At 40.1% G+C, this 21817-nt stretch overlaps 1 protein-coding gene across 11 annotated transcripts in view; it reads right to left on the bottom strand.

Moving 5' to 3' along the window:
* The window catches only part of prdm16 (PR domain containing 16), a 169535-nt gene that overhangs the window by 62134 nt on the left and 85584 nt on the right, over nucleotides 1–21817 (bottom strand). For 7 of the 11 annotated variants that reach the window (XM_067528519.1, XM_067528529.1, XM_067528520.1 and 4 more), the window contains exon 3: nucleotides 18784–18831. The exons of the other annotated variants lie outside the window; for them this stretch is intronic. In XM_067528519.1, coding sequence (XP_067384620.1) covers nucleotides 18784–18831 — 48 coding nt within the window. The remainder of the gene's footprint in view (nucleotides 1–18783; nucleotides 18832–21817) is intronic. 11 annotated transcript variants of the gene reach the window in all.

Genomic DNA, 21817 nt, shown 5'->3' with positions numbered 1-21817 from the left:
AACCAGACACAGATGGACACTTACAACTGACAGCAGATGGAAAGGTCTTCACACACTGGGTTGAGCCTTAACAATGCAGCTTCATCTGTGGTGAAACATTTGTTTTATCCTCATATTTCCTGCACCAACATCCACCTTTCTAAGATTTTTAACTATGTTGTATTATTTCATTGCAAATGCTCATGAAGCACTTGCAACCATTTAATACGTTATTAAATGTTTTCATATGCATTACTTTTTTCTCTCTTCAGCCCTTGTATTTGTAGCCCCACCCACACTAAACACACCCAGAGTTGTCCTGCGGTGGCCAGACAGGGCTTAGGCCAGGGATAAGAGAAAGTGCTTGGTAGACGATGCAGCCTAATTTGTAAAAGATACAGCAGCTACATGGCTTTCCAAGGCGCTGTGGGGGAACCAAAACATTCAGCAGTTGTCCAAATAGATTCCTCGCTCCACTCTGCAGTGGACAACATGGCACTGTTACATTTCTCTCTCACACACACACACACAAACACACACGCGCACACACACAGGCACACACACACACACACACAAACACACACGCACGCACGCACACACACGCACACACACACACACTTTCAGGGTCTCTCTTTCCTCTGGAGCAGGAATTTATTTTGCTAAGGGTGATTGCTGTGTCTGCAAGTTTTGAAGCCTTGTTAATGAATTTGAAACAGGGTCACGCTGGGATTGATGGGTGAGAATTATGTGTATGTGTGCATGTGCAGCAGAAAAGGGAAATGATGTGAGGAACTATTATGAGATCAGGCAAGCTAAGCACCTTTGTTTCACTATGAAGTTTGACATTATTTTGATCCACTGTGATGATCCACTGTGGCCTATTTGATCAGTGTTGGGTCAGTGACATGGATATGATAACATGACTGTTCCTACATGCTCTTGGGTAAGCCTATGTGGGTTCACATGTGCAACTTTTCCCGTCTTTGCTTTCTGCAGAGAGGAACATGAAGGGTAACAAGCAATAGGGGGCGCCTGCACACAACTGGACACAAATAATGCCCCTGCATCCAAACACAGGACACACAGTAAAAAGAGAAAGTTGTATATATGAACCCTTTTGTTTCTCCCTGTCACAGATTATCTTTGAGCAAATATATATTCAAATAGTAGTAAATTTCCTGGTTGTGTAATCTTTATCAGCACTAATAAGCTCAGCACAATGTTTCTTGGTGCTGCCTTTCACTAGCTGTGTCAGTGTGTGTGTTTCTATGTGCAAGAGTGCGTGACCACTGCTGCCCTTCCCATATCTGTCTACCATCGCTGTGTCTTATCACAGCACCACACATACCTCAGCATTGCCTCCTGTGATTGTGTAAAAAGCCTAGGGCTTTTTTTCCATCCCACAGAGACAAGGAGAGGAAAAGTGAGTCTCGTTGTTTGTGACAATACAAGGGTGCATGGGCACTGCAGTGCTGGGGAGATTCTGTTGTTATAGGGACAAAACAAATAACGTGTCAGGCCTTCAAAAGATGGCTCGGGCTACAGGTCAGGCAGAGCTAATTCCTTTGAAAAACAATCAACTGCCATCTTGTTCTGTCCCCCAGCAGCTGTCTTGAGTTTTTTTGGCTTTGATAACACTGATGGGCATTTTGGAAAAAGCTCCAATAGTGGTACCAAGGTCAAGGGTTGAGTCACTAGCAGAACTATACAATATATTACATGTTAAAGAGCCGAATCAATCTAACTAGTAATAGACAGTTTCATTTAGCCAGGTTTTTTCACAATTTTAAAACATGACATATTTGCACTAAAAAGTCCGAGCAATGTGTCGCCTCCTGAATCGCCATTCCCATTACTCTGGAAAGTCCACTCACCTCACTGTGAACACTTTTTACTAAGTAAATACTTTCTAATTTTTTGGCAGTGCGTTCAGCTGATAATCAAATCAAAAAGTTTATATATAAATAAACAAGCTTATGTCTATCATTTCTTTTGCAAGTTTAAACTATGTATGGTTACTTTCTTGAGTGTGCCTCTTCAAAATTTTGAACATTTGATGCCAGGTTAGACAGACTGCCAGTTCATTCCTAGCCTGCCATGTTATTTAAGGGCAACAGTCCCATCGCTCTCTTTCCTTCTCTGTGAGAGTCAGTGCTTTTAACTTGTGTTAGCATTGGAAATGGCTACGCTACCAGGCTCAATATGAAGGTCAGCCAGGATAACCCCCATATCCTGATTACTGACACAGAGTGCCCCCTGGAACATAGGCCAGCAATAAAAAAGGCTTCAATGAGCTACTGCAAACCAAGCTAGTGTGGCTGCATAGGACAGAAGCCGTAACTGTAAAGAGAGAACTTAAACTATCACACAAAACATGTGATGCTAAGATATGATTTCTAGATTTGTGTATGATGCCCTGTGCTTCACTACTGAGAGAGTAACAAAATGTTACTGTTTAAAAATGTTGAACAGTGAACAGGCACTAGTCATTTAGGGATATTCGACTTTTGGGTGAAATTTATGGAAAATGTAAAAAGTTAATGCCACAGTAATATTATATCATGAAACTAGTGCATTTAAGTAGAAGCATGCAATGGTTATTGCTTCATTTTGAACAATTTATTGAAGCAAAAGCTAACAACAGTTGTGGGTATACCACAACAAAAAATGTCTCAATAACTTGTCAATTGTTAGATGTCATCTTGGTCTCAAGATGTCAAAATGTGAATAGCATGATGAGAGAGGACTGTTTAAACACAAATTGTCATTGAACCAGAACATTTAGTGGTTGATTCGTGGATCAGACATGATCCATGAATTTGGATGTGATTTTTGCGGTAATCACCTTGTTAAAGAACAGCATGTTGTGCAATAAGTACTGAAACATTGAATAGTTGGACATGTGCATTCAAAAGTTTAGAGACGGTCAAATTACTTTCACCTGTGAATGTTATAGTGTGTTTAAGGCGCATTCTGAAATTTCACCTAAAAGTGGCATATAACACTACTTTTTGTGAGTAGTGTATTTCAATAAAAGAAATCAATAGCACCTTGAGTCAAACACACACTGGTAACACTGGTTTTGTGGTCAGGACATCTGAGAGCTTTTCGTTTCCCTTTCTGCCTTCACTTTGTCTAACCAGGCTGAAAGATTGATGGGCAGAAAGGAGACATATAAAAAAAGAAAGAGATATAAAGACTAAGAGAGGCCATGTGTAAGGAGAAACAGGAGAAACAGGAAAAACAGGGCTTTTAAATCTTCAGCTGATATGGATGGCAGAGTAAGAGCCCCCCCACCACATGTCCATGAATATCTCTTTTATTATTACTATTGACCCATGTTCCATAAAGAACAGCAGGGGCTCTGCATTACTCAAGCCTCAGAAATATGTGCCTACTACTGAAGGGCAAGAGGCTCCTGGACACAAACACTGCCACACACACACATTAATGTACCATACAAATCTAGGGCATATTGCACAGCTCTCATATCTAAAATAAACTTTGTTATTAAATGAACCTAACTACCGAGCGTTTTGCTAGTAATGCTTTGATGTTGCAAACCAACAGCACAATACTATTAATACATTCAAGTTGAAAAATGAATTTTTACACATAGAACATAATTAGATTTCTTACTTTATAATTAAAAATGCTTACACATTTGGACATCACTTATTCATGAAACACAATATTTGATGTTTATCACAATATTTTTATTTTTGGTCATGGTATTTATTGGTAAAAAAAAAACACCAAGTGACAATTAGTTTGAGCTTCACAATCAAGTGATGAAATGTTTAGAAAGATATTACTCACCTGCTTCTTACTCACCTATTCGCACTCAAACACACACACACTCAAACACCAATGGGGGAGCTGCTATGCAGCTGGACAATGCTCTCCGGGAGCAAATACGTTGGGGTTCAGTGTCTTGCTCAAGGACACTTCAACATGTGACCAGAGGAGCGGGAGATCAAACCAGCAATTGGGGGGATTGGAGGATGACCACTCTATATCCTGTGCCACAGTTGCCCAGAGTATATATGCACTATTGTGCGAGCAAATGACAATTTCTTACAACTAAACAGCTTTTCCACCCATTAAAACCTCTAGGACTCTATTTGTAATCTGTGTGTGTGTGTGTGTGTGTGTGTGTGTGTGTGTGTGTAGGTGTGTGTGCTTTTGTGTGCGTATGTACTTGGGGGGACACTTTGATAAATGGCTAGTTTATGGTGCTGTCACACTGAAGATGTCTATGGGGAAATACTTCCCCACAAGCATATGTGCGTCTGTTTGTGTCTGTGTGTAGATGTGTTTATGTGCAAAGAGGGGTACAATGCTCTGGTCATCTGATTGCAAGCCTGTGGTCTGGGGCATGATTAATCAAACTGATTGGATTGGGCAAATATGGTTTGTGATAGCGCAAAAAAGGAGAGAGTCAGAGAGAGAAATGGATTACTCAGTTGTATGTGAAGCGCATGGGTGTGTGCATGTGTGAGATTGTGTGTGAATGTAAGAGGCCGAAGTGAAGCTTATGTGTGTTTGAGGGTCAGGGGTCAAATAAATGGAACATGAAAGACTAAAAACACAGTGCAGCGCTGCTGACACAGCCACAACCCTGTTAATATCTCACAGGGGCTACACACTTACTCTGAGTACATAGACTGTTTCTCGAAACCCCCCTCCCCTGTACACACACACACACACACAGCTACAGAGAAACATTCACCTACAAACACATGTATCCCAATGCGGTACACAGCAGCGTTTGAGTAATTGAGCTGTGCCATTGCAGCTTTGTAATCGCTGACGTGTCTTTACAGAGCCTTTGTGCCTAAACAATAGAGTGCCGGGGCTAAGTTGTCGCTGGTCAGAAGAAAGAGAGAGAGGAAAAGAGAGAGAGAGAGAGAGTGAGAGGGATAGAGGGAGGGAGGGAGAGAGAGGGGGTGTAAAAAAGCAAACAAGCAGCTCAGCCTGCATGTATGTGTGCCACCTGGTCTTAGATCAATGCACTGACACATGGGTCATTTTTAATATGCTTTGATCTGTCACCCCAGCCAGGCTGTGTGAGTGTTTAGGGAGGTGTTTGGGTGTGACCCATCAAGCACATCTTGTTTTAGAATGCCGGATATGGTGTGTGAACAATCAAATGGTCCCTTTAATAGCCCCATTCTTCTTCATTCATTATCTCTCTAACTGCCTCCCTGGAGATGTTGAAAAGGAGACAGAGATAGACTGACAATTTCAAAAAGGAGTGACATGGGAGCAATTTTATGTAGGTATTAATTAGAAATTAATTCAATTCATTTATGAACTATTTCTATGCATGAAAAATAAAGTTATTTTTTGTCCGCTGGGTTATGTAAGGTAATACTTGCTTGCATTTTAATCATTCAGAAGATATTTGTCTTCTTACTGAGCCACAAAATAATTTATTCTAGAAGGACCACAGTGTTTTATTACAGTGCTCAAAAAGAAAAATGACACCCAGATAAGCATCCTTTAACATTTTTGTGCTTTTCATATTTACACACACCATAAATTAAAGTCAATCTCCACCACTATTGTCATTCATGTGTTACATGTGAGAAAAACAACTTCTAATTGTCAGGAAGAGGGGGTGGCACATAAGAGCATCCCTGGGTATAGTGATTCATTGCACACAATCAGCAAGACATGAAGCTAATAATGCACATTCTACGTCTTTCTTTACTCCTCGCTCTCTTTCATTTTCTGGTCTCTTTCCTCGCTTTCTCTCATAAAATATGTTCCACCCTTTAACCCCGTGGGCAGGTGCTACTGTAATTAGCCATTATTTGACTATCAAAAGTCAGGAGTTGATTAAATGGCCACGAAGCGGCGTGCAGAGCACTTTTCCCTCTGAGCCCAGCCCCATAATTTCAAAAGCTTCTTGCAACCTGCTGAGGGCCTTTCAGGTCTGTGAGACGCCGCTTCCGACTGCTGGTAAGAGCCTGTTGCCGGCGGTAATCAAAACTGATAATCTTACAGGAGAGAAAGGGGGGGTGGTGTGGGGAGTGGGGTGTGGGTGGAGGAGAGAAAAGAGAGCGAAAGAAAGAAATGGTTGGAGGCTTTCGGGAGGTTGGAGCTCAAGCAGAGAGCCTTCCATTAGAAATGTGTTGTGGCTCTGAGGGGGCCGGTGGCCAGCAAGGGGTGAAAAATGCTGCCTTCTTAAGGCAAGTGAATGGCATCTCTTTAGTGATTAGAAGCGGTAATAATGGGCACCCCTGCCTGTTACCCCTAAGTCCATTTTATTGCTAATTCATTTACCTGTTATTTCAGACATACTTGACAGGAGTCACCTGCTAAGAAGTCATGTTTGTCAGGCAGGTATGCCCATTAGCTGGGGATCTTAAATCAGCCTCACAATGGTAGCAGTAGGGGAGTAGAAAGGCTGGTCTTGTTGTTAGCAGATAACACCACACCACAGTTATCCAACCAACATGGAAATTTTTTTTCTACTCCAAAAATAATTAGACTTCATCCCTGGAGCGATTCTTAATTAATGCATTTTTTTTTCATTGTAAGTGGATTTTAAGCCAAGCTGATCTGCCTTTGTGCTCTGCTGTGAAAATCCTGTACACCCAGGAAAAATATTACATCTGACCCAGTGCATTAATGAAAAACAGCTGATTGAAAATGAGTTATGGAAAAATGTAATAATCTCTTTTTGTGTGAAATTAATCTAGCTTTTGGGCGAAGATAACTGGCCTTTTTGTGTTTTCATAGCAGAATCCCTTTACACTGAGCAAAGCTAATAAAAATCAAACAAAGATTTGACTAGATATACTGTAGTTCATATTGGAATAAGTAAATCATGTAATACACAGGATGTTATATTCCCTAAAGGGAAATAGGGCAAAATATCACTTTGATTCCCTGGTTAATGTTCTAGATAATTCCCCCTCGGGAAACTCTCTATGATAATATCCTGATATGAGCGTCCTGATCTGAAATGTCACAGCTGAGATTGGAGCAGGTTTTGGTATTAATGCAATAATTTGAAGAAGCACAACAAAATATGTAAATATGTACAAATGTTGGTACAAAAATATAATTGGATTATTATATTTAAGTATTTTTCTTGGGAGTCTATTCGCCATTAACCAATAACCAATGAAAAGAAAGAAGGAATAATTGCATTTGAATTGAGCCTTTGCCCAGTATATCTGTATTGTTAGGCGCAGAGGCCACAGACATGTAATATTGTACTAGCAGTGTTCAGGTCACTGTGTGAATTGTTCGCATCAGTTTCAGTATTGTTAGCCGAATAAAAGGATTACCCAATAGGAATTAGTTCTAATACACAGAAAAACCCTCTTTCGGGATGATGCCCTGTGTGTGTTTGTGTGTGTGTGTCTGTGTGAGTGTGTGTGTGAGAGAGAGAGAAAGAGAGATCCCCTCTCATAGAGCCTGCCTCTCCTGGGATCCCCCACTAAGCCTAATCATTGTTTCTCTAACAGATAATTCTCCACGTCCTCACACGTGTCCGTGTCTGTGTTAATTAGCACTGTGCCGGCTGAGTGTGCTCTTCCTTGTAATCACCTAATTAGGGGTGACGGCCCCAATGCTTGTTTACTCAATTAGCCATCCTCTTTAATTATCTATTTCACAGCAAGTCAACTGTCCTTGTTAGCAAGCTCATTGACAGAGTCATACGCTGATATGGCTGCGTGAATGCTTTTTTGTGTTTTGTTAAAAATGTGCATGTCCTTCCACTTCACAGATAACGCTTCGCAAAAAACGTCTTCGTTAAACAAGACAGCATGCCATGTGACAGTTAAAAGCCCAAAGCAGACAAGCTAGAGCAACACACACATATTTGCAAAACACGCACCATCAGACTCATCAGACGCTAGGCCATGCTCATGGACTGCATTTGAGTGTGGAGCCACATGCCTCAGATTATTGCCATTCTGAGTCCCCGAGATTTAGTCATTAATGATAAAATCTACACCAAAAAAAGAAAGAAAGTGAAATCTCATGGTGAGTATGATTGATGGTTTCTTTTAAAGGAGGCGTCCAGGGCCAGCTCTATTGTTTCTCCTGACCAGCCTTGCCACCTACTCCACCACCTCCGCTCCTTCATGTGGATTAAGGCCTGCCGTTTATTTAACAGTTCATTTGAGCGAAGGGGCGACCAAGGTGAAGCCGGTGGGGGGCGAGGGGGGTTGGCAGGGTGTCTGTGCTGTGCCGTGGCGGGACAGTGCCAGGCTGCGCTGTGGGGAGACGAGACAGGGCCTCCCCTGTGGACTAATGCCCTGTAATGAAGATTAAGACTTAGTCAAAGACCATACTGTTCAGTCAAGATTGGAGGGAAGGAGGGAGGCATGGTAAGAAGGGGAGAGTGAAGGAAGTGAGGATAAAGAATAAAGCAGGGATAGAGAGGAGAAAATTCAAGGTTTTTTGAATGTGTTTGAGTGTGGATTAGACTAATTTGCAGTAACAGGTATAGACACTGCTATTACCAGAAGAAATTAAACACAATACCTAAAATGCTGATAGAAGTGTTTATACAGACCCACATATTTGTGTGTTTTTCCTGCATTCTACATTGAACTTTCTGAACTAACAAAAACAAATATGCAACTGAATCACACGCGTTGAGAGTGACGCCTCCTAAACCATCATTGCCGCAAACAACTTTTCATAGAAAAATTCTGCAAAGTGATAGAAAAAAATAATCACCATTCTGTATTCATGCAGCCACAGTGTAAACAAGCATCAGCCAACGGGAGAAGATTTCGCAAACTCACTTTAACCCACTTCCAAATGCCCATTTCCTCTGACTCCATGACTTTATTAAAATCATGTGTAGTCAGATGTAGTTTGACAACTGAGCCAGATTTTGATAAAAGCCACTGACAAAAATATTTCACTCACAGAAACAACAGTGAGTGAAACCGCCCCTGTAAAGACTTTAGATACATATTGCATAAATATTACCTTTACCGACTGCTGTTTACCCACAGTACACATTTTGAAGCTATGAGACAATGTCATCATCCCACATTCTTGGCAAAGACTCACTTGCTACCATTTTACCTCTGGTTTGGTCTCCTGAGAAAAATAAGTCTGCAACATGTCAAACGTTCTTTTACTTCATCTCTCTGCCATCCAGGGCTGAGCAAGTGTCATGGAGAACTGAGACCACATGATGAAGGACTTTGGTGTAAAACCAAAACCATGAGATCAAGGATGAGAGTTGTAGAATTTGCTGATGATCCTCTATTTAAGTAAGACCCTACACCAATACCGTAAAGGGAAATCTGTCTTCTCCTTCACTTCATCAATTTCTCTTTCCTGTGCTGAGGGTAGCTATTGCCTTTGCGATCTTGAGGAGAACCCTTGGAACCCTGGAACCGGGTAAACATAACACGTGGCTTTTTGTATTTCTATCTAAACTCTTTTCCCAAAAATATATCAATATATTAAAACAACTGTAGGCTATGGATGATCTGAGTGAAATAGATGGTTAATTTTGGAATCTCCCAGCCACTATTGCTGAGTACACTTTTCTGGCCAGTCTGGGGCCCACCGAACACACATTAAAACACACAAGAACAGATGGGCTGTGTGTGTGTGTTTGTGGCTCTCGTTTTCAGTATGAAGACAGTTAACCAGAGACTCAACACACGGCACACTTCACTTAGCACTCTGTGGCTAAAAGCTCCCCTAAGACCTGTTACACCCAGACACACTCCCACTGTCTCCTGCCATCTCCTCATCCTTCACTTCTATCTCTCCCTGAGTTCCTTCAGTCCCTTCTTTCTATTGCCTTCTTTTCTCTGTTTTCTTGACAATATCGTAATGTTTTGTCTATCTAAAATATTCAAGGGGGACAGAGTGATATGTGGACACAAGGATGGATGGATGGGTGGAGAAATGGGGGATCTTTTTTCACATGACCTTGTGTTGGCGGGGCCAATGTCTTTCTTCCTCGTACGGGCTGTGTCTGTGATCGGGTTGGCAGTTCTTGCCTCTCTTGGGCATTCTGGCATTCCTCCCCATCATGCCCCCATCCCCCTGCCTCCGGCTGTCTCTTGCCCTTTGAGGATTTGCATCTTTATTGACTCTTACTCTCTTGCTTGAACTTCATTTTTTTGCCTGACTATGTATAAACAACGTGTTGTGTCAACGCCTTACCATATGTGCAAGCTCTATTTCTGCTTTTTGTCTTCTTTCTTTGGGTTAATTTCTGAAGTGCTGTAAAAATAACAAGTTACTTGAAACAAACTTAGCTATTTAGTCAGCCATACGGCACAAATGCCAGAACATCTTTAGATATTCTGAGTTGTATAAACCTTTTTTCTTTATACATTTTTAAGGTTCTTAGCAGCTGAAAATGACTTGAAAGCAGACCAGTACAGTGTGAGGGAGGACTTACATAAGCAAAACTCTGCTTGTGATGTGGAGTTCCAAAGGCATGCAGACGAACCTTTATCTTGTCTGACACATGAAATATTTTTGACGAGAAGGACCACACAACTCTTCGTTCTCCGCCTCGCTCTGGCTTGTAGGTCTCCGTAGCAACGCCGTGCAGGTTGTCATGTTATTATCGCCAATGCTTGACCAGCCAACCCGCTGCAGTCACTCTGTCTGGCTTAATGAAGTTGATGCTTTCCTGACAGTGAAACAGTGTATGTGATTCTGTGTGTACGTGTTTCTTTGCATATTTTTGCGTCTATTTTGTAGCATATGAGGACCACATGTCCCCTCAAAGAACATATAAATTAAGCTAATATAAATAAAGCTAAGCACTAAACCATTAGTTGGTAAGTCCAAGAAGGCCCAAGTGAATGCCATTTTTGATAGCAATATGTCAGTTCTAAATGGTGTCTCAATTGACCATGTTGACATTTTACATCACACAAGTCCAAGGAATAATATCTCTTTTATCTAATTATTGTGCTGTTTAGTGTTTACACACAAGATCTAGTTACATTAGGCATCACTACGAAAAGGCAGGCTAGTAGTGAAATTGAGTGTATTGTGGTCTATATAGACTATTGTTTGACATTCTTTTGCAACGGAATTGATTGCGAAAACGGTCAGCCCCAATGCTACTGCAATAGCACCAAAGAAAAAAAAAAGGCTACTTTGAAATTGCAAAATATTCCATTGTGAAGACACTGACAATATATCCATAGGAATGAAAAAAGAAAGTAAAAACAAAAAACAGCAATAAAATATTGTAAGTGTTTAAGTCTTTAAGAGCTTAAGAAGTGTGTTTTCTTGTGGAGAGCATTATAATTATGGAGCAACACAAAAATATAAATGAGGGACTGACGCACTTGTGTAGTGAGGACCAGTTTTACATTATATGACATTTTGTCCTCACTTCATAACAAACCTTCAAAGAACTTTTCAAAATGTCTTGGTTTTAGAGTTAAAGGTAGAATTAGGTTTAGATTAGGATTAGGGCAATGGCTGGAATAGGGAACACTGTTATGATGGTTAACGGTGAAGAGGTAGGAAACTTGTAATGTCAATGAGTGTCCTTACAAAGTACAAAAATGTATGTGTATGAGGAAACTCATATGACAGCCCCCGCAACTGTCAGACTATCGCCCTCCTCCTTTTGTTGGGTGACCCCAGAGAATGTGGTGGGAATGGTCACTGGGAGAGAGATTATGCTGAGACAAAGACTGCAAGAGAGGGAATGAGAGAGTGATAGAAAGAGTGAAAGGCAGCAGCAAAGAAAGAAAGAGAGGGAGAGAGGGGTCATAGAGCCAGCTGATGTGAAAGTGCCTCTGATCACCTCGTGCTTCTCCTCTGCCCCCTCGCTGTCTTTCTCTATCTGTTCCTCCCTTTATTTCTTTCGTTCCCACTTGAATTCCTCTCCCAGTGCTTCAATCCACTGTGACGTTGGGTTTTGATCGGTGATAACAACAGAGATGCGTCAGTCAAGGCCCACACAAATACACACACACACAGACACATACACACACACACACAAGTTTAAAGTGCTACTGAAAGTTAAAAGTGGCACTCGGAGCATACGCACGCGCACACACAAACACACACACACACACAGACGAACACAGTAACATAGCAGTGGCCTTTGACTGAATGCTCCTCACAAGGCATAATGACAGCATTCTGCAGTAAGCATAGCTAAGACAGTTCCCACAGACAAGACAGACAGAGAGAGAGAAAGACCATTTCTTTCCATCTTCACCTCTCCTCCTACTCCCCACCTCCTCCCCAACAACCCTGACTTTGTCCAGACCATGTGACCTTCCACAGATCAATGCGGCTGCCCAACAAAGTCTCGACAGATGAATCCTTTAATGTAACCAGTGACTACAAACACATCAATGGAATAACCAAAACCTATATTCTGATAGCAGAGATTTGGGGCTGTGGGTGTTTGTATGAGGGTTTTAGTGCTTGGAACACCATAAACCTACGAATAATATGCAGAGAAGAAGATGACATCACAGGAGCAATTTAAGAAGTTATATTTGTTACCAGTGACACACATCTATCCTCTGTGGAGGAGCTACCTACAGGCTCTTCAGAGACACTTACATGCATTTGTATGTCAGTTAAATGTTTCCTCAGTTTATTTTCAACTTCTACCTTTATGCTCAGAATGATGTCCGAAGGCAAAAGGTATGCTTTGAAAGATTATCCTGTCTTAGAATCCAAACATTCCCTTACACATAATTTTGACCATGTGAGCTCAATCTCTGCATATTTGTCTGTCTTTCTGTCTGCAAGGTACCACTCCCTGGCTCTACATAATCTACCACACAAATATTACATGGAAGCTCTGTGCAGACTGCCTCACGTTTCAAACCATTTTTTCCTAGTCGGACCTGACACAGTGCAGGATATGGTGGTGTATATTTTTAAGGGGGATGGGGATGAAGATGGGGATGAAGGTGATGACGGTGGCAGTGGTGGTGCTGGGTTGGGGGGTACGTTACGGAGCCAAATGAAAACATGTCACTCAGGACCCATTAAAACGTAACCCTGTCCAGCAGAAGAAAGAGACCCATATCATCATTAAGTCATCTCAGGGCAAAGCGAAAACCACAAATATTATTCCTACACCCTCCCAGACATACTCAATACATATGTGCTCACACACTCCTCCCCTTCTTTTCCTTTAGATGACAGAGAAGACAGGATAATTGGCCTACGGTGTGTTTGCTCACTGCCTGAGAATGACAAGAAGATGTTTGGGAACTTCCTGATCATGCAATAGTTTGTATGTTTTCAAGAGCAGACATGAAGTAAATCAGTCTGTTTTTTGTTTTTTTACTTTATGCTGATTGCCTTATATACTTTTGACAACTAATAAATGAGTCTATAAACTCCCTAAAAATTTGTTTATCACAATGTCCAAAAAGTTAAGTCTTCTATTTGCTTTTCTGGCAGTCAACTATTCATGCAAAACCAAAAGATATTAAATTTACAATTATAAAAATCAGCAGAAGCAGAAAACAATCCCACTGAGAAGCTTTTTGTAAATTGACTTAAATGATGAAACAATTTGGCTCTACAGCCATGAATGCAGCGTAAAATTCATTAACAAGTGCTAGAGTTTGACTAAAAGAGATGGTAAAACCCAAATTTCTGGGCCTCCACTTAATGCTCCATGTCTGCTTGTGTTTGTGTGTGTGTGTCTATTTCCCACTCTTTTCTCTATTCTCCCACTCTCATCACACTTAAGTCATGGCCCTGGGGAGCCCACTACCAAGGAGTGGGCATTCACAACCTAATACACACAGATAAACACACATGCACAAAGCCACCCTATTAACCAGGGGGCATTTGTGTCGTAAAATGACTTGCGAAAAATGAGTTGTGAAAAATGACCTGCTCCCGTTGCGCACCCGGGTGGCAGTGATTATAATATCCAGATAATCATTTCAAACAAATTATCATAATTATCAATCAATCATGAACCTGTTTAAGCAGGGGAACGGACGGGAGAGTGTGGTCCTGTTGGTAGGGGGTAAACTATGGCCTGAAGCACTGGATCACTTCTGTGACCCATGAGCCTCCCTCACATAATAGCTCTCATACATTTAGGGTCATTTCGCCAGCTTATTTAGAGACTCAATTTCTCAGCTTGATATAGGAATAAAAAGATATTCACACACATGTGCACGCACACACACTGCTGTTGTTGTGATTGTGGAATCACAACAACAGCTGACACCCATTTGACTCCTCCGTCTTTCAACATGGAGTGGGAAAAATCTACTCAGAGGTCAGAGTTCATATCAACCCCTGCATTTTCCCATTTAAAATGAAAGCTAAAACAGAAGCTCACTCCAGTAATTTTGCATCATGATGCACACAGAACATTGACAAGTGCTAGAGTTTGACAAAAAGAACATGGAAAACATCTCTGTCAAGCATAAAAAGAAAGACATTTACCACTGTTTGGAAAGTGTCAGTGCTTAATACAAATATGTCCACCTTCTTTTGGACAAATAAAAGGGAAGAGCGACAAAGACAGAGTAACAGAGATTTGATCCTATTGAAGAGATATTTTGTTGTATCTTTTCAAGGTAAATCTTGTGTGAAAAGCAGCATGAATTGATTAAATCTTAGTGGCATTGAGAAGTGCATGAATGCAGCAGCTTGGGGAGAAAGAAAAAGACAGAAAGAGAAATAGAAAGAAAGCGATAGATAGTAGCTTTCGAGAGAGAGTGTGCGTGAGTGTCTGTGTGTGTGTGTGTGTGATCGTCTTGGGAAAAAAGCAATCAGTGCTCATTGATTTTCCTCTGCTGGTTGAATGGAGGGTGTCTATCTGGAAATCATTATCTGCCATCTGATCTGCGGGAGTGTTTACACACCTCGGGATGGACAGCAGCACTCTTCAGAAGATGAGGATTAACACACGCACACACACACACAGAGCATTCACTGTCTTCTCTATCTGACTACTGCTAGAAAAGAAAGTTCACCGATACCCTATTAACTGACACACAAACACACATACTTTATAGTGTGTGAATGACAATATATGTAAGCAGGGCCTAGACAGCTAAAACCAACAGATAGTCCTATTTTGTATGGCCAGACCAAACCTAACAATTCCTGATCCTATCACCAATAGTCCCCGATAGCAATCTATAGCTCCAACAACACCATCCTGTCTGCTGAGAGAGAGGGGGGGATAAAATGAGTGGAGGAGGATGGATGAAGAAAGCAATGAAGGGATTCAGATAACAGATCCTTTTCTTTTCTGTCTGTGTGTGGGGTGTAAAGATGCATGTGTGTTTATGTGAGCATGTGTGTAAGCCAATATAGCTCGATCCATGTCTAAGAAAAGTGCAGGATATGAATCCTTAAACCCCTCTTTCTCTCTCTCCCTCACACAGACACACACCTACATGCACACACACGCACACACAGACAAACACATACATGCACACACACACACAAACACACACACACACACACACACACAAAGCTGAGAGTTCTCTGCAGATTTCAGTAAGTGGGCTGGACGAGCTACAATAACATCTTTGCTTCTGTTTTATCCCTTGTCTTAACCCCGAGTCTAATAGTGCCCTCACTTACTTTACTTCTTGTTAACTGACTCAGCAACATGAAATGAAGCTTTCTTTGTGGTGAACATGAATGTATCAGAGGCATCTAGGGTTAGGTACCAAAACACATTTCCAAATTAGAACTGAATAAAAAAAAGGCCCCGATAACTATAACAAAAATTGAACTTTGATTCTGCTTATCAGCTCCAACCAATATCTAGATATGTGCAAGAACTCACGCAGCTGTCTGCCACAGGCCTGTCTAAGGCATTGCTAATATTTCATCCTACAGCGGGGTGTGAATCAAACGTGTGGCAAGACACAGCGCTGCATGATTGGACAATGGACAGAAATAGTGAGGAGCTGTTTAAAATTAATGCTAAAATAACTGCAAGAGTACTAAAAACATTACCTTAAAAATCACATAGCAGCCTCGTCTAGTTGAGTAGCTCTTTTATTTTGCATTACTGGAACATGTTTTCTGCTTGTTGCTTTGTCGTTTGAAGTGTTCTCTATAAAAATATCATTATTATGCTTTTACATAGAACTGCCCTAAAATTAACATAATTATTCACCATACTAGTAGTGTAATCTGGCTCTTATAATAATTTCTCTTGCTTTTTCATTCTAAGCGTGCTTCAGCATTAGTGTAGAGCAATGTTCATCTGTCCAACCCTCTCTAAACAGTCTCTAGTAAATTCTGGTGGTTTAGCATTGAACCCCACTAAATGTTCTTAAATCTAACATGGGGTTTGTATGAGAGTGTGGTATACATTATGACATTACTTATCAGACACCTATGTCAGTGCTTCCTGAATTTAAACAAACTAAAACAAAGACCAAAAGAAGCCGTCTTTCTGTGTTCAAGTGTTTATACATCTTGTTTCAAATATTCACTATGTTTTCTGCCTGTTTTGTGCAGCCTGTCTATTTTAAATTAAACTGTAGTTTACTACACTTTATCTTTCAAATATATAAATACATATATACACATATACACACACACATGTAACTATAACAGATTGTTTTAACTGTAAAATATATCACCAAATAAGAACTCATAATACACAAATGTGCATGTACTCACACACCCACACACACACAAGCACACACACCTTTCAGCAGTGAACTATTTTATTCCCGAGCTGCAACTCAATTAACATTCTGCCTTAATCAACCATAGCGATAGAAATGACATGGTAGATGCTGGAGAAGTTAATGTGTGCACATGCATTTGTGCGTCTGTGTGTGTGTGCCCATACGCTGTTTGTGTGTGGCTGATTGATGTGGATGAATGAGTCATGTCATAAGGAATGGCTCATGCATAATTTTGCTCATATTCATAACAGGCATGTGGTCTGCCACCGCCCGATGAGGGCCCACCGCAACTCACACTCTGCATAATGAGATGCGGCTAGTGTGTGTATATACGTATGTGTGTTTGGATTTTACGTACTGTAGGTAAGTATACAGTGTGTCTGTGTTCTAACATCCGTTTGACTTTGTGTATTACAACTTTATGCCCCTATTTGTTTGTGTGTATGTATGGTTATGTATACATGTCTGTGTTTGTGTGTGTGCATGTATGTGCGCAGAGTCAAATGCATGGGCAACTCTCATGTGGAAGGTGGTTAGGTAGTTTACAAAACCATCTAGTTTTTTTCCACATTGTATGAACATGTGGGAAACAGGGAACGGCCCAAACCACCTGTGGTCAACTCTTAAAATAAGCTCATTGACTAATGTAGGATTTTAAATCAACCAAGTAGTTGGTGATTTGCATGCCTGCTTGTTCACAGAGGGTACCGAAATAGGACCCTTGACCTGAAATGCAAATAAGAACATATAAGTGATTTTGTTTTTTTAAAGACCACATGGGCCATAATCATAAATTACCCTAAAAGGGATTTTTGATAAAATGTGTTGCATTTTGGTTCTTTCTCATCTTAAAAACTGCTTCTATTAAGGGTGATGGATTTTGAGAGTAAACGCAGTCCACTATGAGTTCTTCTCCTGATGTTTTGACCATCCTGTTCTGAAAAATAAGACATAGGGAACATACAAACGTTGGAGACTAATTTGAAATTTCAGATCCTTTTTTTTTTTTTTATAGTCAAATCTATTGCACATAAAAACAAGAGCTACATATTCAGCTAACCACTACTATGATATCAAATCAAGATAATAATTATAATTTGTCAACTAACATTATTAAAATTCCAAATAAATGAACATATTTTACACATCTCATACTGATTGTTATTGTACTGCAAATAAAAAAAAATGAAAACAGTACTGTAATATTTGAAATGCTGGTGCCATACTGCAGATAGACTGTCCCTCTAAAGCGCACAACTAGAAAAAACGAAACAAAAAACAAACCAAACAAACAAATAAAAACTCGTCATTTACCATTGTCCCATTTTCAACAACCGATTTAGGTTTTAGCTGCCATAGCATTGACTTGGATTTATGCCTGCATGGCTTCAGTCATTCCTAGAAACAATGTCAACTTTGCTGCAGCCATTGTTCCTTCATGGACCATTAGATGGACATGAACTCTCACGCTGTCCTGTCTTGACCTGCTGACACTGGCTGTAAAAACAAACTGCCCAGCCTCTTCAATAAATTTATCACCTCATAAAGTGGTCAGTGACTGGTCAATAGGACGTGTCGGTCACAGTGTGTGCGTGAGTGTCAGTGCTTTTGTCTGAGTGAAGGAAAGGTTATCTAGATTGTAGATCATTGTCTTCTTTGAAAAGCATATTTTAGGACTTAGTGAAACTACTAATAAACAACCATGAATCCAGTGTAAAAACAACAAGATTTCTTTTCAAGTCACATGCATCACATATATGCTCTGCTAAAGCTTATGATGAAAGCTCAGTAAATGTGTTACTAATGTATTTTGTATTTTGTTAATGTGCACAGGTATTTAAAAAAAAGGGCATAGATAAAAGCACAGAGTCAGACATACATTTTTATGAGGTAAAACTGCAACTGGGGTTCAGGTGGGACATTAAATACACTTTGCTGTATGTGCTTAAGCAGACCTAAAATATCTAAGCAAAATCATGGTAAGTTCCTGAATATAGACACACAAATGAATAGATGTAGATTCATCCCATCAAGGGCTTTGATTCGTTTGACGTATAGGTACACCAGGTTAGAAGAGATAGATAAAAGAGGGTACGGAGCCAGGATTTGTTACTATAACTAGTACAAACAGACAAAATGACCTTTACTATATTATTAACTATATTACCTTTTTGATACAGCTGTCATGTGATGCTTCTTCGTGGTCATTCATCATCTGCAGAGAAAAACAAAAGCACAAATATATAATTATATATATATATATATATATATATATATATATATATATATATATATATATATATATATATGTATGTGTGTGTGTGTGTGTGTGTGTGTGTGTGTATATATATATATATATACACACACATACATATGTCTTTTTAAGTTCATAATAGTAGCAAAATCCACAGTGTTAATCAAAGATTTAGAAAAAATAATAGTAGTCAAGCCAAAGCTGAATTTAGTTGAGAGGAAAATCTGTTTATTAAATCATTACAAGAGAATATTGATTCCCATGCTTCACGAGGCCTCTGCCATGGGCTGTGGCCATCACTACTTGATGACATGAGTGCTGTGGGCTACAAATGTGACCAGAGGGATATCATAATGGACTGAGAGGTCACAAAAACACACACAGAAGCAAACATAACACTACATACACACACACTATGATGAATGAATGCCCCACAGATTTGACGTTAATTCTCCGCTTCAGCGTTGCAGGAAATTTCGCTGAGACTGTGTCTGTGTATGTGTGTGTAAGTGTGTGTATAATTAGGCCTTCAAGCAATATTTACTGGGGGCAGATGGGTGGTAGAATGCTCCCAGTGTCTGCCAGAGGAAATGAAGGAAGTGGGGGAATGATGAAGAGATGGAGCTGCTCTGCTGCAATGAGGGGCATTTCACATATAATGGCAACACAGAGTCTCTCTCCGTCTGTCTGTCTCTTTCTCTCCTTCTCTGAAGCCCATTGATGGCAACTTAAGATCAAAGAGATGGAGACTGTTTTCAGAGCACTTTTAGGTGGGGTAGGAGATCGGTGTGGTACTTAACTGAGTTTACGTGGAATTAGGTCTATAAAACTTCCTCAAGCACAGACACACGGCATATCTGAGCCTCCTTTTTCCTGTTCCCTATCCTCCCCATCTGCCCTTTAACAGTAGGTGTGCTGTGGGTGTGGTGACAAGACTGGCTGCCTTTATATTAGAGCTGACATATTAAAGTTTGTGTTTCCTAACCAATGTGGCCCACCGTGATAGGGAGAGAGACATTTATCCGCTGTGGAATCTACTCTGGAAACTGCAAAGCTATTCTTTCAATTTTGGTATACAACAACTTCTGTTTTGCACCGTTCTATACAAAGACTTATTTCATAGGGAGTTTCAATGAACTGAATGAATGAAAGTGTAGAATTCCTTCAAGATAAGTTTATCTGTGAGACAGTTTACTCCTCAGTAAAACAGAAAACTACTATCTAAAACATAGCATACAGAAGTCAACTCTTTCTCTCCTCTCACTAACAGTGAACCAGATGGGCCATCTGTACACTGATGTACCATTCACCATGGTTTCCTACATTAAGCTGTCAAGGGACCTGTTTTTCAGCCCCACCAAATGGGAGCAATTACACCACAGATACTTACAACAATGTTCTCAGCCTATTTAACTATCATCTAAAGCTTTACCGAAGCATCCTTTTCCTGAACTCAGTTATAACAGCGCAGCAGTAAACACGTCATCTCCAACAAGAGATGCAGTCTCCCTCATGGACAATTCAATTTGTCTCACCGTTTCACTTAACTGTAACTGTCCTTATTTGAAAATAGGATGTAGTGACCTGCAGTGTTTTATCAAATCTCATCAACACATGTCCACGATGTTCCAATTAATAATAATAATAATAAAATCCAAAAAGTCTTAGAATTTTGTAGCGAGTCATCATGATTTTCAAATTAATGTGTTCATGTTAATAAGAGGTGCATTAGGGTAAAATAAAATTAAATTTAAATAAAAAAAACTTAAAGAAATGTTATTAAAATAGATAAATGTCTTTGCCTTTGATATTTAATTTTGATGTTTGCATAGTTGACTTTAAAAATAGATAACTTGCAGAATCATGTGAGGGTATATACAGTATACAGTATGTATTGTATATGCTGATGTTATGAAATGAAATACACAATATAACTCTTTAATGCAACATCTTTGCTACGTAACAATTAAGCAGTTTCAGGATGCAAATTGTGTAAAATGAAGGTTAATATGCTTGTGAATTTTAAGCAAGGCAATGGAATATGCAGATAATAAAACAGATCGTAGAGAGAGAGAGAGAAAGTGTATTCCCTTTTCCTCTAATGCACAAGACCAGCTGCAACAGTTTACAAAACCAACAGCTTGGCTGGGTTGTCTAAAATGCTACCAGGCATTCAACAGCTATAGGACAATTTTCCTCTTCTCTGTTCCGCTACATGCCAAGTGTAAATATGTCTGTGTATCAAATTGTGCAAGAGTAACCTAAAACTGTAGAATACATGCAAGCAGACATGAGTGGTTTCACTGATACCTTAATGTCTTTCGGCTTGAGGTGGGGGGTCGGGACTATGTGGGCTTCCTATAATCCAAACCTCAATTTTGGGTCCAGAAATACTGAGCAGACTGACAGGAAAATGCTAACTATAAAGCTTGTTGGCTTTAGATTATATGCAATTATAATCCAAATTGTTTGTCTGTTGAAAAGTGATCAAATTAGGTTATTTTTTTAAAGGAGATTCAAAAGATCTGGTGGTAAACAATGTTTCCAGAGATGAAACCCAAGAGGTTGTGCAATGCTGACAATAGCCGTAAGACAAAGCAGGTGGAGACACTCTTTCATTATTGTTACACTGAAAACACACACTTATATACACACAGACACACATACCAGACAAACACATGCAGGAATGTACACACACACGCAGGCACACACACGCACACACACAAATCAGTTGCACAGAATAGCCTAACCTTGCAGTAGGACCCCGCCAAGCAAATAAATAAGCTATTAATTAGGGAAGGAAAGTGTGATTGGCCAATGACTGGCGGTGCTATGATTTATTGCACGTGTCACCATCATCTCAAAGTGACTTTTACTCTGGGTTGGTGAGACAGGTCCAAATAGAGACTGGCCTATGCTGAGAGGGATAGATTTTCCACTACACAGA

Source organism: Channa argus, chromosome 13, assembly GCF_033026475.1.
Source record: "Channa argus isolate prfri chromosome 13, Channa argus male v1.0, whole genome shotgun sequence".
Classification (NCBI taxonomy): domain Eukaryota; kingdom Metazoa; phylum Chordata; class Actinopteri; order Anabantiformes; family Channidae; genus Channa; species Channa argus.
Note: the sequence above shows the minus strand (reverse complement) of the source record. Positions and strands in the feature narration are given on the sequence as shown.